The 19,218-nt window shown below is 38.2% G+C and overlaps 1 protein-coding gene across 1 annotated transcript; it reads right to left on the bottom strand.

Moving 5' to 3' along the window:
* Window positions 1-1,153: 1,153 nt before the first annotated feature.
* Window positions 1,154-5,117, bottom strand: LOC149848925 (putative disease resistance RPP13-like protein 3). The gene is made up of 2 exons (XM_090012888.1): window positions 2,528-5,117; window positions 1,154-1,758 (listed from the first exon to the last, which is right to left on the bottom strand). The coding sequence occupies exons 1-2, from the start codon at window positions 5,023-5,025 to the stop codon at window positions 1,716-1,718; spliced, it is 2,541 nt and encodes an 846-aa protein (XP_089869014.1). The 5' UTR covers window positions 5,026-5,117; the 3' UTR covers window positions 1,154-1,715.
* Window positions 5,118-19,218: the final 14,101 nt, after the last annotated feature.

The following is a 19,218-nucleotide window of genomic DNA, read 5'->3' as shown; positions in this document are numbered from 1 at the left end:
AGATTGAGACACTTTTGTGGTTGTTCAAATGTATTCTAAGATGACAATCATTTTGCCTTTACCTGCTTACTCTTTTTTGGTCAATAGTTCACTTAAATTAGAGTGAGTATGATGCTAGGATTGGGTTTGAATAAGAAGATAGTTGAACGACAAACAGTCTGAGATATGAAATTCATGAAGTGGATATTGGGGGAGAAAAGTTGGGCCCAACTTTTTTTTTAGGATGTTAAACTGTTAACAGGGGACATTCAAGGATTGTAATAAAGATTGGTTGTCTTTTCTTCTGTAGATTAACATAGTATTAGCTGTGCTACTAGAAACGATCCTTACATTATTTCTAGGGTTTTGTATGATATTTTCCTGCTTGGATCATCAAACTTGTGACTCTTCCTGTGTTTTATGATTGCAGGCTGCAGGCATGAGTATGTTTGGCATCTCACATTGAGAATAGAAGATCTATTGTCTCTCCTTGAACCATTATGTTGGCTGCCTTTTAATGTCGGTGGCACAGAATAAAAGAGTAAAGGGGGTCTCGGTGGCTGTCTTTTAATGTCCTTCACTTTTCTGAAGTTGTTCATTAGGAACAAGTTTATATTTGAGCATAAATACAAAATATAAAATATTTAATTTAAACATAAATATAAAATATTGGAACATCTATTTATGTAAATGCCAAATTTAAATGGATTTAAACATAAATATAAAATATATAAAAAAATCAATTTTTTTGCACAAAAAGACTATTAGTGATGGCTGAAACTGTCACTATTGGTAAAGTGTTGTTTTTCAAAGCAGAGTTATAGTGACAGCCAAAGCCGTTGCTATAGGTACCTTCTTGTGACAGCAATAACTGTTGCTAGAGATTTTATTTAGTGATGGATTGACCTGTCGATAAAACATTTAGTGACAGCTCTTGGGGCTTTTATTAACGGAGAAGTCTGTCACTAAAAGTCTGTTTTGTTGTAGTGACTCCACCACCCAGCCTTTTTTTACTATCCCCTCTGCCAAAATGTTCAGCTGCTTCTCCAATGCCTCTTTGATTTGTGGGATAGTTTGTTGGTTTTCCCTTAATACAACCATGAAAGTTATTTTCAAAGTTCAGGCAAGCAATTGTTTTGAAGCAGGGCAAGAATTCATAATTGGAGTAGTGCACTTCAGGAGCCAAATTCTAGTAACAATTGTTTAGCATGCATTACATGTACTGCCAGACTCACCACCACATTCATCTGATTGAGAAAATCGAAATTGTTACGTAGCATCCAATATTAAACAAATGCAGCATTCTATCCTTTTGAAATTAATAGATAGCAGTATTTGCTGTAGAATTTATGCACTCCAGAAGAAACATGTCACAGTTGGTCGGCATGATGAGCATTGATGACTAAATATTTGAAATTGGTTTTCGTAACTTGATGGTAGCCGTTGATCGGCTGAGGTCCACATCGATTGAACCAGGAAGAATCTCAACAATGCATCCATCCCTTGCTATTCAGATAGACCAAAATGTCAAGCATGCCCACCTGATCCACACCCTTCATTTCCAATTCTATGAACTAGACCGCCTCATGGTAACTATTCATAGTAGTTAACAGGCAAATGTGGGGCTTCCACATGGACCAACAAGAATGCCCATTCATGCCAATGATTCCTTTTAACAGCTTGCAGGCTCACCTTGTTCTAGTCTGTTCAATCAGTTTCCTCATTTGGTAAAGGTTCTAGCTCAGTTCGCCAACATCAAAGTGTCTTTCAACATCAGACCTACAGTAAATTGCATAATCAAGATGAGATATGTATCATTGGAAGGCATTGGCAAGTCAAAGACTAAGGGTAGACTCTGCAACCAATGGCGATCCTGTTAGGAAGCCAAGTTTCCACATTTGGAACGGGGATCAAGGGATGCCGAGAGTCTTCGTTTTCCCAACCACACTTGGAGATCTAGAGCTGGTAAACAAGCTGAATGAGCTGAGCTTAAAGTGTTCAAGCTTGGCTCATTCTTTTGGCCAGACAAGCTGAGTTTGACTTCATAATGAGCCTGAGTTTTAGCTGCCTTGTTTATAGAAAAAAAAAATACATTGTTTTAAAGATGGAAAAAATATGATCACAAAAATATTCATGTAAATTGTATCTAAAATATATTTCTTACTACCTGTGAGCTTACACGAGTCGAGCTGAGCAGATTGCTTATTGTTCCTATTCAGCTTCCCGAGCTCTTTATGAATTAAACATGAGCGGCTTGGCATGTTTCCCAGCTCTATAGAGACTACCATCTAGAAGGAAAGACTGTTTTCACGCACATATTGACAGAGCACTGATCAGATCATATTCAATCCCAACAGCACATCTCACTTGGGAACTGTGATTGGGATTCACCCACATCTCGGTTAATTGAGATGTGCTGTGGGGATCGGTTATACTCAGTATGACCAGATCTGCCCTCAGCATGATAACAACAGAGTGGTTTTCAGTAGTGATAAAAGGTCTCACTATGAAATTGAAAAGCAAAGCCATGCTAAAAAGTGGAACTTACGTGGTAATGATAGTTGATGGGATGTGTTGAATTTTGCTCCAATCTTCACCCACTCTAGCTTGAACTCTGCTCACTAACTGGTTCATGTCAACCAATTTCAGTTCCTGAAGAGTGCCCATGTATGCCAGCCCTTCAGGGATCTTCACCAGTGAGCTACAAGACGCAATCACCATGTATCTGAGGCGTGGAAAGGCTCCAACTTCCAAAAGCATGTCCTCCAAACACTCCAGCTTGCCCAGGTTCAAGATTTCAAGTTGAGGGAATCCCCCTTCTGAGCAGCTCATGCTGCTCCCCAGATATGCATTTCTCCGAAGCCTCAAGCTCTTCAGCTTTCCCAACCGTTGTAATTCCAAGAATGGATCACGATGCAAGGATGATGAGTCCAATGTTAGCTTGGTAAGTTTCTTAAATGCATCTATGGGTAGGCTGGGTAGGCTCTCCACGCTTCCCCGCAGATACAACCAGTGAAGATGATTCAGTTGAGCAATAGAATCAAGAGTCATGCTCTCATATCCTGGTGTGACCTCTATTCCCAATTTTCTAAGGTTTGTCATAGTGCACAACCCTTTCTGTTCCCAGTCACCTGCCTTCACATACGACAGTGTCTGGAGGTTTTCTAAACCCTTTACTCCAAAGTCATCATTCACTTCCACAGCATTGTCGTCTCTATTTCCAAAATATAGATGCCTTAAGTTAATCATATGCCTCATATGCTTTGCCTTGAGAAACTCTAGCTGGAGCTTAGATCTTGGAAAGCTAAAATTTGCGAAGCTTCTCATATCCAATGTCTGCAAGTTGCGGAGTTTCTTCATGGATCTAGGAAGTGATGTGATTGATGTATGTCTTAGGCCCAAGTATTTAAGAAGGAACAAATCTCCAATCTCACCTGGCAATCTCTCAACAGAACTAACGCCTTCAAGATCTAAAACTCTAAGCAATTTGAAACCCTGAATTTGATCATACCAACCTTTTGGAAAATTTTCTGCAAAAGACATGAACGAGCGAACAAGATGCAGCGGGCATGGTTTGTGCTGTAGATGCAAGTGAATTGCAAGGCGACGGCATTTCGGTAGATCAAGATTGCCATGTGCTGAGTCGACCCCAAAGAAGTTCTGCTCTTTTGCTGTGGCAATCAAAATTTGGCGAAAAAGATTGTGAACTCGGCATGATTTGATTTCTCCCATGGAATTCCGCTTTGAAACTTGAATCAAGCTCCTGCCGATCAACTGATCAACCAAGTAATCCATTGCAACTCCCTCTAATGTCTTCTCCCCTTTTTCGTGCACAAACCCTTCTGCAATCCATAGACGTAAGAGTCTGTTAACACGGATATCAGAGTCCTCTGGGAAAGCGCAGCAATATAGCAAACATGGTTTTACAGAATAGGGTAGGTCGTCAAAACTTAGAGCTAAGATGCTTGAGACCTCATAAGTCCCTTGAGTCAGCTCCCAGTTTAGGCTAGCAAGCTCCTCGTTCCACACGGAGATAGGCTTTCTAGATAGGAGGCGTCCAACAGCAACAAGTGCTAGTGGTAAGCCCCCACATCTTGTGATAATCTCATCTGCCAACTCGCGAGAGGGTGTTTCAAGGAATGCGTTGCAGAACAGCGCATAACTGTCTTCTTTGTTCAAAAAGGGAGGACTATGATGAGGAGTATGCTTATCGGCGTGAGAAGCGACAACCATGTTGCGTGTAGTGATGAGAATTCTGCTCCCATAGTTCCCTTGTGGAAATGCTCCTTTTACACCATCCCAGGTATCATGTGTCCAAACATCATCAAGAACAACCAAGTACTTCTTGTTCACTAATCTCTGAGCTAACACTTTTTTCATCTCACCTTCATCGAGATTCATGGTGTTTTGCTTCGAAAGGCCAAGAATGGCTTTACACAGTTCTTGTAAAACTTCTTTTATCTTGCAGTGTTGAGAAACATAGACCCAAGCTCGACAACTAAACCTGGTCTCGGTCTCAACATCATGATAAACTTTCTTGGCAAGAGTAGTCTTACCTAGCCCACCTTGCCCCACCACGGAGATCACGCAGAGTCTCGACTCACCACCGACCAATTGCATCACCAACTCACGGGTTTCCTTTTCTAATCCCACGATATTTGGTTTTTCTTCACCAGAGCTGATCCTCCTCATCCTCTCTTGCAATCTCTTATCTACATGGGTGGCGCCTTGTCTTCCTCCTTCACCTCCATGAATGCTCTGGATATTGTAGGTCTGCCTTCTCTTGTCAATCTCATCAATCTTCTCTACTATCTTTTTTATTTGCGAACTAATCTTAGGACGGACAATGATCAACTCTTTAGGCTTGTGAGCGTATTTCTTTACTTTGCCCTTCAGATCGCTTCTGTTGTAGCGTTCAACCTCAACAAGGAACGTGTCTATGACATCCTCACAATCATAAGCTACTTGCCGTATCTCGCCCACCCAATGCTTTTTCCATTCATCCCTTTTGCTCTTTCGCTCCCCATCTTTTAGGAAGCTTTGCATCCTTCCGAGTTCACGTTGTATCTTTTCAACCTCATCACGAATTCCGTAGATGGATTTTGCTTTTTCTTCCAGGAATGCAGAAAGCCTACTCAAAAGGTTCGGGCATCGTCGGTTTCTCCTTTCCTAAAATATCTACTCTTTACTTATCTTAAGAACTGTATTGTGCTGAATGTTTATCCTTTCCTTTTTTCTTGTTTCCACGATTTGTTGATCTTGCACTATTTGTATCTCTTTCCTAAGGTAATGGAGGTATGACCGATCGGAGTTCTCTCGTGGATGTAGGTCTCTATGACCGAACCACGTTATCTCTTGTGTTTTGCTTTTTTTTCTTTTTATCTATTTGCTATGATGGATTGCACAACATCATTTAACATGGTATCAGAGCCTAGGTGTGTGTAGTTGATTCTCTTCACACAAGGTGGGGTTTTTTAGCATCTTCGTGCTTCTTCTGGCTGGTGCTCCTCTGTGCAGCTTCTTATTACTGCACATTTGTTCAGCTGGTGCTCCCTGTGCAGCTTCTCATTACTGCAATAGGGCCTCCTTGTGCAGCTTCTCATTACTGCAATAGGGTCTTCGTTTTTTTGCGGGTTTCTGTATCGTTGGCAGCAGAGCTGTAGTGCTTCTTGGTTCCCATGGCTAACAATAGCCAGAATACCGAACATGCTCCTACCATCGTCAGTCAAGAGCAGATAAGTACCTCTCTGAAAATCACTTCTGTTCCGCTTAATGGTTATAACTACACAGCATGGGCAAAGTCGGCTGCTCTTGTTCTCAGCGGTAAATCCAAGCTGGGACATGTTACTGGAAAAAAACCCAAGCCAGCTGAAGTCGATTCCAGCTTTGAAGAATGGGAGTCGAGCGATCATATGGTCATGGCATGGCTTCTGAATTCCATGGAGCCACGTATTTCTGAAGGATTTCTGTTTCTTGATTCGGCTAAGGCTATTTGGGATGCAGCTAAGGATCTTTACGGCCAGCAGTATAATTTGGCTAAGAGCTACCAGTTAGCTCAAGATATTCATAGTTTGAAGCTTGACGATATGCCTTTCAACGAATATTTAGGGCGGTTGAGAGGTATGTGGGAAGAATTTGATTCTTATATTCCTCCTATTATTGATGCAGGGTCTTTCAAAAAGTGGAGAGATCACGAAAAACTTTTTCAAATGCTTGCTGGTCTGGGACCTGCATATGATCAACTTAGAAGTCAAATCTTAATGTCCTCTGAATTACCATCTCTCAATGTGGCTTGTGCCACGGTCATGCGTGAGGAGACTCGTCGAAGAGTTATGAATGCAAAAAATAAAGAAGTCGATGAAAGCAGGGCTGCTCTCATAATCAAACAGAATGAACAATCTTCAAAAGTCTCTCAAGATGCTGAAATACAAAAATTCAAAGAGAAAAAATTATTTTGCACCTTTTGTAAGAGAGACAATCATTCTCGAGACCGATGCTGGAAGTTAAATAAACGGCCAAATGCATTCAAAGGAAAACAACAAGCTCATGTTGCTCAATCTCAATCAAATGAGGAAGTCTTAACGGTTGAAAAACTCACCCAGATTCTTCAAGGGTTCGCAAAAAACAATATGGCTGCCTTTGCTTCAAAAGATTCAGGTATACCTAATGAATCTTGCTCTTGCTTTACCACCTATCAGTCTAACAGTTATGCTTGGATTATCGATTCTGGTGCTTCTGACCATATGACAGGGCAGACTTCGTATTTAGAAAACATCATATCTAATATTAGTTCTAAACCTGTTTCTGCTGCAAATGGTTCTCTCATGAATGTTGAAGGAAAGGGAACAGTTAGCTTTTTTGGTCAAAAAGACAATGCGCTTTATATGCCGACATTAACATCCAATTTGTTGTCTGTTAGCAAAATTACCAGATCCTTAAATTGTGATGTTATTTTCACTCCTACTGAGGTATTATTTCAGGACAAGAGGACAGGGAGGACGATTGGTAGAGGAACTGAATCTCGTAGTCTTTACATTCTTGACAACCAAAATAAAGCTTTGATGGCACAAACGGATGATGAAGGAAGAATGTGGCATATCAGGTTAGGTCATCCTTCCAGCAAGGTGCTCAAAAATTTGAAGCCCAGTTTAGACTTTGACTGCAATAAATGTGAGACATGTCGATTTGCTAAAATGACTCGTCCACCCTTTCCCTCATCTGAAAGAGTTTCATTACAAAAGTTTGATATTGTTCACTCGGACGTTTGGGGACCTTCCCCCGTCCTATCTCATAAAGGGTACAAATATTACCTGACTTTCATTGATGATTTTTCCAGAGTTACATGGGTTTATTTTCTCAAAACTAAAGACGAAGTGTTTGATACATTTGTTGATTTCTACACTATGATTCAGACTCAATACAATTGCAATATCAAAGTTTTGAGAACCGATAATGGGACTGAATATATAAATGATAAGTTTGTTGATTTTCGTTTAAAAAAGGGCATGGAACATGAAACCTCTTGTGTTGGAACACCTCAACAGAACAGTATCGCCAAAAGAAAAAATCGTCATCTTCTTGAGATCACTAGGGCTTTGCTGTTTCAAATGAATGTTCCTGAAAAATTTTGGAATGATGCAGTTAGCACCGCAAGCTATATTATAAATCGTCTTCCTACCCGAATGTTAAATTTCAAGTCTCCCATTGAGGTTCTCAAAGAGAGAGAACACTCTATTTCTCATTTGAAAACTTTTGGCTGCATTGCATATGTTTGGAAACATCCTATGTTTAGAAGCAAACTTCAACATAGAGCCATCAAATGTGTGTTTCTTGGGTACTCACATTCTCAAAAAGGATATCGCTGCTATGATGCTAAAAATCATAAATTTTATGTTTCACGGGATGTGTCTTTTGATGAAAGCACAGCATATTTCGAAAATAAGAAAAATGGTAGCAAGGGGGAGCAACGACCTGAGAATGATCATGTTCTACCCATCATCACCCTTGATAGTGTTTCCTTAGATAATGATGTGCCAAATCTGACTAGCTCGGTTCAACCAATTAATGATAACTTTAGTCAGAATGAAGAAGGAATTGGTCCTAATCAAAATGAAGAAGGAATAGTTCCTCGTCGATCTGAAAGAATCACTCGGAGGCCCAGTCGACTGCAAGATTTTGTTACATATATTGCTACTACTTATCCTATTGAAAATCAAATTCAATATGAGAACATCTCAAAAAACTATGTTGCATACCTTGCTAAAATCTCCAAACATCATGAACCAAGTTCGTATGATGAAGCCTGCAAACAGAAGCAATGGCGTGGTGCAATGAGGGAAGAACTTGAGGCCATGGAAAAAAAATAGAACATGGGAGGTTGTTCCAACACCAAAAGGAAAAAACATCGTTGGGTGTAAATGGGTCTACAAGGTCAAGTATAAAAGCGATGGATCAGTTGAAAGGTTCAAAGCGAGACTTGTTGCTAGGGGGTTTTCTCAAACTGAAGGAATTGACTACACAGAAACATTTGCTCCAGTAGCAAAAATGAATTCTCTCAGAATTTTATTATCCATTGCATGTAATAAAAATTGGAACATATTCCAATTAGATGTTAAAAATGCTTTTTTACAAGGAGATCTTACTGAGGAAGTCTTCATGAAGGTTCCCCCTGGACATCCCAGTTGGAATGACTCTAGTGTTGCTTGCAGACTCAAAAAATCTATCTATGGTCTTAAGCAATCACCCCGGGCATGGTACGCCAAGTTGAGTCAGGCGTTAGAAGAAAAGGGCTTCAAGAGGTGCGTTTCTGATAACTCTCTCTTTGTCAAGAAAAGTGGCAAATACAGCACTATTATATTGGTGTATGTGGATGATATAATTGTGACAGGTGATAACATGAGTGATATAGATGATGTCAAGGAATACCTACATAAAGTTTTCGATATTAAGGATTTGGGAAAATTAAGATATTTCCTCGGAATTGAGATCGGGCATTCCAGAAAGGGATTATATCTCTCTCAAAGGAAGTACACCATTGACTTATTGACAGAAACCGGAAAGCTGGGGATTAAACCTGCTGACACACCTATGGAAGTGAATCATAAACTTGAAAAAGTGGAATCTGAACCAATCCAAGATATTAAGCAGTATCAAAAGCTTGTGGGAAAACTTATTTATTTGACCGTTACTCGTCCAGATATTGCTTATGCTGTGGGGGAAGTTAGTAAATTCATGCACAACCCTCAGAAATCTCATAAAGATGCTGTTGATCGCATTTTACAATACTTAAAAAAATCCCCAGGACGAGGTATTTGGTACAAGAGAAATGAGAATACGGATATTTGTGGATACACGGACGCGGATTGGGCTGGCAGTGCTCTCGACAGAAAATCCACTACCGGTTTTTGTATATTTGTAGGTGGTAATTTGGTATCCTGGAAGAGTAAAAAACAGAAGGTCGTTGCACGTTCTAGTGCTGAAGCAGAATACAGGGCTATGGCCACCACAGCCTGTGAATTAACCTGGACTAAAGCACTTATTGAAGAGATGGGATTCGAAGTCCAAACTCTGATGCCTATGTATTGTGACAACCAGGCAGCAATTCATATAGCTGCAAATTCAGTGTTTCATGAAAGAACGAAACACATAGAAATAGATTGTCACTTTATCAGAGATAAAGTGCAAAGCAAAGAAATATCAACTCCGTTTATAACCAGTGCAGATCAACTTGCAGATATTTTTACTAAAGCCGTGCCCAAAGATAATCTATATAGAGTTCTTGACAAGCTAGGAACTCATGATATATTCGCCCCTCAGCTTGAGGGGGAGTGTTGAAGATAAGGATGGCTGGGGCATCATCGGTTTCTCCTTTCCTAAAATATCTACTCTTTACTTATCTTAAGAACTGTATTGTGCTGGATGTTTATCCTTTCCTTTTTCTTGTTTCCACGATTTGTGGATCTTGCACTATTTGTATCTCTTTCCTGAGGTAATGGAGGTATGACCGATCGGAGTTCTCTCGTGGATGTAGGTCTCTATGACCGAACCATGTTATCTCTTGTGTTTTGCTTTTTTTCTTTTTATCTATTTGCTATGATGGATTGCACATCATCATTTAACACACTCTCTCTCTCTCTCTCTCTGCACTTAACAATTAATGGTGAGCTTCTCAGCAACCTTGGTGAACAACTACTCATTCAACTCATGGATTTATTCATCAACTGTTTCAAGATTGAAAGATTGACTCATTCTCAACGAGCTCGTTTTCAAATATGTATTAAGGCTTCAAGTTGCACAACTTGTCAACCACCAAATTTCCTGTGACCTTCATTTTCTTTAAACATGACAGTGATACACGACAAGTCATCTTTCAAAAAACAAAACAAAAAATTTACAAGACAAGTTATCACAAACAATGTGCTAATTAATAATTGAGATTAAGTTATTAAAGGCTGCAACAGGCTCTATCGGCGATGAAGAGGAAAACAATGGAGAGAGAGTAAGATCAACATTGTTAATTGTATTTGCTTTCCCACGGGAATTACTTGTTTATAAATCGTGTGAACAATTGTGTGTTCTCTCCCGAGAACGCACTGTGCATGTTCAGGTCCGAATAAGCGCCACGTGTATAAGCACGTGGGGCTCGTATTCTCATGTGTATTGTCATCACTTAGCATCGGAGTCTGGTACGGTTGCAAAGACTTAAGTATCCTTTCTTGTTATTCTCACCATGAAATGATGGTTCAAGAAAATAACAAAAATGTCCTCCATTCAAAAAAAGGAAAACGACGATTCGAGAAAAGGACAAAAATATGTTCCATCTAGAAAGTCGAGGATGATGTTAACTCTTCAAAGTCCAAACAACGAAATGAACTTGAAGCGCTCTCTCTTTTTTTCGTTTGAATTTTCCGTCGTAATCTTCTTCTTCTTCCTTCTCCGTAAAACACTGTAAAACTCTCTCTATCTCTCTCTCTCTCTTTCTCTAGAGAAGAAATTAAGGGAGGCAAAGAGTCGGCGATGCGATGACGATCATCATCCTCTTCCTGCTAGCAGTGGCCGGAATGCTGCCATCGTCCAATGAGAAACCGACTGTGGCGGCCCTTTCGTTGCCTTCAAGGGACACCTACAACATAGTCTTTCAAAGTATAATTCGTCTACCCCTACATTGGCAATACTTTTAATCAAGGCTATGCCTTCCAGGCCACCCTGACGCTGCTCAACACGGGCGTTCGCACCCTCAAGTCTTAGCGGGCATTCATCGGGTTCTAGCACCGCGAGGTCCTCATCTCGACCTCCAGCGTAGTGCTCTTCAACAAGATCCACCTCCCCGCCAACGTCAGGAATGGCACGTTTCTCTCCGGCATGAACCTCACAGTAAAATAAATGGCAAATCGCTACGCGATTTTCGTAAATCGCTATATTGAGTAGCGATTTACGAAAATCGCTATATCGAGTAGCGATTTACGAAAATCGCGTAGCAAAAAAAATGACAAATCACTAAATCGAGTAGTGATTTACGAAAATCGCGTAGAAAAAAAAATGAAAAATTGCTAAATCGAGTAGCAAAAAAAAAACACCGTAAATCGCTAAATCGTGTTGCAAAGCAAAAAGGCAAATCGCAACACGATTTTCGTAAATCACGTAGCAAAAAAAAAAATTTGTCCTTTTCTAGAATCATTGTTTCATGACACCAATGGCGGGAAAGGGTGTTACGAAAACCATGAGAAAAAAACAACCGAAAAAAATAATAAACAAGAACGATAAAATAAAACACAATGACACATAGATTTACGTGGAAAAACCTCCCCTCAAATCCGAGAGGGAGTAAAAAACCATGGCCGCCTAGAAGAAAAACTTTATTGTTCTTTTTCAACAGTTACAAGATAGAAAAAAAAGAAAGAATTTATACAAGGCCCAATTTTTTTTTCTTCTGGAGGGTGCTGCCCCCAGAGACCCCCCCCCCGTCAGGGGCGGCCCCCTCCGACCCCCGCCCGTTGAACGCGCAGCGGGAGCTCCTGGACCCTCTCTTCTGTAAGGACAAAAACTCTGAATTAGGCTTCACAACTCATCAAGTTGAACCATGTTATAGTCAGTGTGCAGGTCAGTAGGTGTTTGATGAAGCAGTGTATGATCGTCTATTGGATGTGCACAGAAACAGAAATAGAAGGGAGAGAGAGGGTTGATATTCATGGCCTTCTTCAAGAGGGGATTCCTTTCTCGGATTATCTTGCAGTACAAGGACTGAGTCTTAAATAACCATCTTCGGGGTACTTAAGTCTTTGCAACAATTTCTTTTTTAGAATCGTCGTTTTATGACACCAATGGCGGAAAGGGTACTTAAGTCTTTGCAACACTACTGAACTTCGACGCTAACAGATGGTGACAAACATGAGGATACAAGCCGCACATGCTTACATACGTGGTGCTCATTGTCACCATAAACATTGTCTTGTCTTGGGGGCCGGATACATAAACTGCTTGGGATCCTGAACTATCAAGCGAGTTTGACTTGAAAAGGGTATACAATAAGCAACTGACAAGCATTAATTGTTTATTTAACAAGCGCTATTTTATTTTCATTAGGTGACAGCAGATCTGGTGCAAACACATTGTACACTTTAGTGCGCCATTGCACCTGATCTGCCCTCCATCTTCTGCTGAAATCCACAGCTGATAGCATATGCTCCACAGATGAAGAGCAGTCATGTGCAGCCATATAATCAAAGTGTGCAATGTGATTGCACCTGATCTCCCCGCAATGCACGGTTAGCAAATGAGCTGGATTCAAGCAAGTTGAGGATGATTACCAGTTCCAACCTGTCTTCTCATGTGTGAGGAACCTCAGTGGGTCAGATCAGATGCGCATCCAACGAAGTCATAAGACATGCCAGCCTAGTCTTACCGTCTAAAAAACATTTCACCATTTGAGCATTGAATGATGAATATGGAGCATCCGTACACATGGCCGGAGTTGGATCTGCCGACCCAAACATGGATTAGATAACCAAAGCTAGGAGCGCGATCCACTTTTGTTTGGTAACATTGATCGTGAAACTGATCAGCCTATTATTGGTCATGAAAATAATGTGCATACCATGGCCACTAGTTTGGTTCTGTTATAGTTTTATATGGTGCACTATATGAATGCGCGCAATTTTTTTTTTATCGTGAAGCGGTAGCGGTGTCAACGGGTCGGGTTTACTCGGACCAAACCCTATAGGGTTTGGGTATGATGACAAATAAGAAGACCCCATTAAGACTTGGGTTTGGACCCAAAATTCTGATTAATGCCTCTATCCGGGTATAGTTTGTGAAATTTTATACCAGACACAGACCTGATCCAAGTTCTGATTAAGACCCACAATTTTTTAAGGTAAAACTGATAAAAAAATATTATTTTATCAGGTAGGGTCTGGGTCTGGTTCATGTAGTTTTTATTGGGTTCGAGTGTCATTTCTCTTATAATAGACCTGATTAAACCTGTTCCATACCTTATACCATACTCGAAAATCTGGTCCAAGTCTGGTTCTACCTGAGTTCAAACCAAACCCACCCCGTTGACGCCCTATGAAGCGGCCTTCTCTTCTTGGAGACAGGTGGGTGGACTTTCTGTAGTCTGTAACCATGTGGCCGATTTTTTTTTTGATACTGTGTTATGTTATCATTTTCCTTTTCAATATGTAATATTCATTAATTTTCCTTAAAAAAAAGAAAAAAGACGGTTGATTTTTGTGACTGTAGGGTTCGGGGAGTTCTGTCATCTAGTAATAGCAGAGTGCACATCACCACGTGTTGAGATATTGCAAGTTGTAATCCCACTGGTGAACAGGTGGTTGAATCATTGTTGCAGGTTGTCTTGATCATTCCCCCAGTTCTGAAAAAAAAATAACTGTAAGGGTGATTTTTTTCATGACCAGGAACCCTCCATAAGTACTGGAACAAGGTGAGGCAAACCCTGGAGAAGCCTACGACCACCATCCCTTACGGCCCTCCTTAAAAAAATAACTTTTTTCTCTTGTTTTATTGAGGATATTTTATCCTCTAAATGAATTATGGGTAGGATGTACTTTTACTGCATCTGACATGCGAACCAGTTCAGTTCCACTCATTCCCTATGTATCACCCATTTTCATACTTCTCTTTAATCTTATGATGCGAGTTATTTTGGTCAAATATGACATCATAGATGGATTCCACGAGGTAGATTTAATAGGAATCAACCCTTGGATAGTACTTTTTGACAAAAAATTATGTGAATTGCTAAAAAAGCCTATACACACCTCCGATTCTAGTAATTTAAATGCCGATCTTAAATAAACGAATGATCTAGATCACATCTATGGAGTCCAAATTCATCAAAATGACTTTCATCAATGAATTCTCAAAGAAGGGTACAGATATAGGGGATGAGTGAATGTAAAATTCGAGATTTTTTCTTGATAATTAAAAAAAATAAATGATGAATTATTGGTATATTCATGACTATAATCTTGAATTCTTGATTTTTTTGGTATTCTTGATTTTATTGATTTTGATTAATTATGAACCTTTGTCTCAAGTTATAAACATTATTTCAAGAATAATTGAAAAAGCATAGGACGCTCAGAACATCGTTATTGTTTTGATAGAATTTTGGCCAATTAGTGGCTCATCTATTAAATCTGATTCAACCTTGACATTTCTCATTTTGAGAAATTGACTATCTATATGGCCAAACTGGTGTTAATTTGAGTATTTTATTGTCGATCGAAGTTCATGCCTAATTATAGGTTAAAAATTAATATTTTTTAATATTAACTATTTTTTTGCTAATTCGTGTACGTATGATTAAATCTAAGACCACCACGACGTTTTATGTTTTGAGAGCTATCAAATCGACTATTTAAACGTCTAATTCTGATGAGTCTTTGGGTCTGTAGGCCTTTCAAAAGGTTACCATGTCACTAGAGCCCTAGCCAAGGTAAAAAGTTCTTACTTTTTTTTATAGCTTAAGTAATTTTAAAATTTAATTAATTAGGTCTCATAATTTATTTTCTTATTTTATTAATAAAAAATTTAATAAATATTAACTTTTTATATTATAGATGCGACTCTTGTCCAAGTCCATCTATAAATAGAAGCCCTCATAAGGAGGATTAACAAGGTTAGTTCTCTTTTTCTCTCCTCTCTTTTCTGCACCCCTTAGATCCTTTTATGCTCTTTTTTAGATTCAAGAAAGATCACATAATTTCAGGGGTTGTATAAGATCCTTATCAAGCTACTAGAAGGTATGGATCATCTGGATTGTGCAAAAAGACCTTCAAGAATCTTCAAAAAATGTTTTTCCAACATGAGGTAGGTGATTTATGCTTTTCTTGCAAGAACGGAATTCTTGACATGGATTCCAATGGTTTTTTATGAGTTTAGACCATGATCAAACCCTCTTAACCATGGGTTTGACCTAGATCAAAATATCTATGAAAAAAGAATGATTTTCCCAAAAGAAAACCCTCTTGAAAATCAGCTTTTTCACAAAAACTCAATTTTTCAGAAAAGAAATCTATAAATTTCATAAATACTTGTGTTATGCTTTGATTTTCTTGCACGTAATGATTTGTATTGGTAAAATAGGTTGTTGTATATATTCTGTAAAATTTTTGTGAATTTTTATGATCGAAATTTGGAGATATTGCGATTTTAGCAATATCGAGTTTTTTTAGAAAATAAATCAGTAAATATTAAAAAGATGTGGATATCATACTTGATTCATGCAATATTCAATGGTAGTTAATATATTATATTAAAGTAGATATTCTGTGATTTTTTTAGATTTTTTTGAGTTTTTATTTCATACATATTCCATGAATTAGTTAATTTATTATGTATTTTACCAAATTAGTTTATGAGAAAATAAAGCATGTGCGAGACAGGCATATTTTTTTTGTCAAAAGGCTAAGGAAAAGTGTGATTTATCTCAGTTAAAATATATCATACCTAGCTGTATATTTTATTCTGGGTTTTATTAAATTTTTGCAAGAAAAATCATGGGTGTACGGATTCGGGTAACCTGGTTTGGTCCAATCCGAATGCATAGACCCTGAATTACAACTTTCCGACCAGACATCCGACCAGTAAAATGTTTGTATCTCCCTCATCCAGAGGAGTTTTGATGAACGAATTATTGCATTAGAAATCTAACAAAATTTTGCATTTATTGTTAAATTTTGGGCTTTGTTTATGAACTAAGCACGACCCTGTGATAGTTGGAATAAAATTTATCATGTCTATAGTAAAACGTTCATAATTCCCTCATATGGAGAAATTTTTATGAACGGTTTACGGTTACAGAAAGCTGATAAAATTTCCTACGTACTATAAAAATATCAACTTTGTTCACTGATTGTAAATTTTTTTGTCAACTCTGTAACAGTCGGACAGAGTTGACGATTTTGCTAATCGAGACTGATCTTTGATCTTTGGACCAAAAGTCGACTTTTGCGTAATTTACACACATGTATAAATTTCTTCATATCGAATAGCATGCATCATGTGAATGGGTATGCAAGTCTGATTTTATAAAAAAGTTTATATGTCTAGCTTAAAACTTGAATTGCCCTAAGAAAGCCTACACATAAAGATAAAGGAACGAAGGGTCCAATGAATACAAGTTTATGGTTTAATTTCAAATAATGTGACCAATGAGGAACGAAGGTTGCATGTATGCCCATGTTGTAATTATGATGATGATGATATTGATGTTGCAACAATATGGATGCTCTAATTCATGTACTTTTTTGCATTAGTCATGTACATGCATATGTGCTAACTAAAGCATGAATGTGAATAAAATTTTTATTTTTGCTTATGCACAAGTTTATGTTAAAGGCATGATTGAATAAATATTTCAATACTTTATAAGAATACATTCATTGCTTGTAAGGTGGCCAAAAGTTTTGATGTTGCATGAAAAATATGAATATAATAAAGCAAACATATGACATTAAAATCAAGATACTTGCTGGGAGAGTGGAAGGTGGTACAAAGCTTCATGGGACAAATATGTTTCGAGCACGAAAGGTTGCTCCTCCCCTCCCACATCTCTCTTGTATTATTGTCCATCATCCCATTCTGATGAAAGGGCTCAGTCAGGCCAAAACTACCCTTATATGTAAAACACTGCCTGAGCCATGGTCCTAACCTGAGAGTCAAGCATGTATCATATTAGCAGGGCTAAGAAGTGATAACTTAAGATGTATGTGCATTAGTTAGGCATTGCATATATCATTTAAGAAAGAGAATGTAACCAAAAACAAAAAATATATGCATGCATCGAAGGGTTTTTGCATATGGTAAGTCATGCATATTAACTGCTCATGCATTTTACTTCTTGAATGTGTGAATTGATGCTTTCTTGTTTAATTTGGTAGATTGAATATGCATGACTAATTATGAAATTATTTTAATAAATCTTTAAATGCTAAATTATAAAACTGCTATTGAAATTTCTGCTTTATATTTCTGCCTTACGAGTTTAGTATATCTCACTCTACTGAGACATGTGTTGTCTGATCCTATACGATTTAATATTTTTCAGGTAATGAGGAGTATCTTACATGTGAAGGTGGGAGGTTGCGATGGAGACTAAGCCTACCTTTTCTTTGCATTTACAAGATTTTCAGACTCTGATTTATTATTTGACTATTATGTCAATGGTCCACAGTAATTAATTTCTTTGAATGATTATGGATATTGATATAGTTTATGCAAGTTAAAATCTATTTTTTTTTAACCCCCACAATCGTATGGTTATGCATGGATAAGAGAAGTAGCAACCAACTTTTAGATCCGATGAGTTTTTATTTCTGTTGTTATTTGCTAAAATATTTAAAGGTATATAAAAAAAATTCAACATTTTTCGAGTTATAGAAATTGGGGTGTTACAGTGAATCCTATTTTCATGCTAAGAGGGCTCATGTCATTTCAAGGCCAAAATGTGCCCCTTATCTTTGTTATGAAAACAGAAAAAAAGAAACCTTAACAGTGGCAAGCTTACAACCAACAATTATATGCTTCTCCATCTTCCAGGATGTGTATGTTTGTGCAGGCATGCACATGTGTGAGTTTGGCAGGTTTATATTTGGTACAATCGATTGTACCAAAAATCTAGTTTAAATCTCATGATGTGAGTTGTTTTGACACAATCCAAACTCATAGATGTGTTCAACATGCTCGATTTAGTAGGAATTAACTCTTGTATTATATTTTCAACCAAAAAACACTTTTTTATGAGTTGGTAAAAATCGATGATTGTTGGATCATTGTAAATTAAACATGTATACAAGCCAATTTCAGCGATCTAACAACACTTCCCACTAAATGAAACTTGTTGATCACATCTATGACATTAGATATAAGAAAAAAAATGAACAAGAGGTTTCTACCCCATTTGCTAGGCCATTTGCATATACAAACGACTATAGCGAATCTTGACCTAAGTTTGGCACCACACAATTTGAAGATACATTGTTCATGTGTTTCTTTTTGGGATAGCAGAGTGAACATTGCCCATATGTTGCTTGCAAAAAGTATAAAAGTTGAAACATGCTTTGTCCGCAATGCCTATCAATATAAAACCCCAGGTTCCCCCGCCATTATTGAGTGCATCCAGCTTCAACCTTGCAACAAGGGACATGTATTGCTGGTTTTAAACTCTTGCATCCCTTCAACTTGAAGAGATTTGAGCCATTTCAAACTAGATGAGTGGAGCCCTCTTGAGCTTGTTTGTGTATTTTTATTAAATTTGACCATGCACATTACTTTATCATGATTTATTTAATATTCAACATAATTTAAGCAAATAATTTTGTTTATTAAAATATACTTTGACAAATATAAAAATAGACAATGCATATTATGCCAAAATAAGACTAAAAAGAAAAGAAGAATCTAAGCAAAGTGGATCCACCTCCATCATCGTCAAGGACGAAGAAGGATTTACAGAAATCCTTCAAGAAGACATTTCAGAAGAACCACCATAGGAAGAACCAAAAGCCAACCCCATATCAGAAACAACTGCGGTTCATAGGCAAGCAGCGACAACAGAGATAGTTCACTGGGAGGTGCCAGAGATACCAAAAGGACTATGCAGGACAGCCTTGTCCCTGAGAGACTGACACTTGTTTCTATTATGGACAGAAGGGTCACTTTATCAGGTTTTATCTGCAGAAGGTGTCTGCTCCCCACCCTTTGCAGAAGTGGCTG

The sequence above is a fragment of the Nuphar pumila genome, chromosome 1, assembly GCF_984573655.1.
Source record: "Nuphar pumila chromosome 1, dmNupPumi1.hap1.1, whole genome shotgun sequence".
In the NCBI taxonomy this organism is placed as follows: Eukaryota; Viridiplantae; Streptophyta; class Magnoliopsida; order Nymphaeales; family Nymphaeaceae; genus Nuphar; species Nuphar pumila.
This window is presented reverse-complemented; position numbering and strand designations above follow the sequence as displayed.

What these genes read in the sequence shown, in the direction of transcription:
- LOC149848925 (XM_090012888.1), bottom strand. Translation starts at nt 5,025, where the DNA reads ATGCAAAGCTTCCTAAAAGATGGGGAGCGAAAGAGCAAAAGGGATGAA. An exon ending in CCATCAACTATCATTACCAC is followed by an intron (nt 1,759 to 2,527) that starts GTAAGTTCCACT and finishes AATTTACTGTAG; the next exon opens with GTCTGATGTTGAAAGACACT.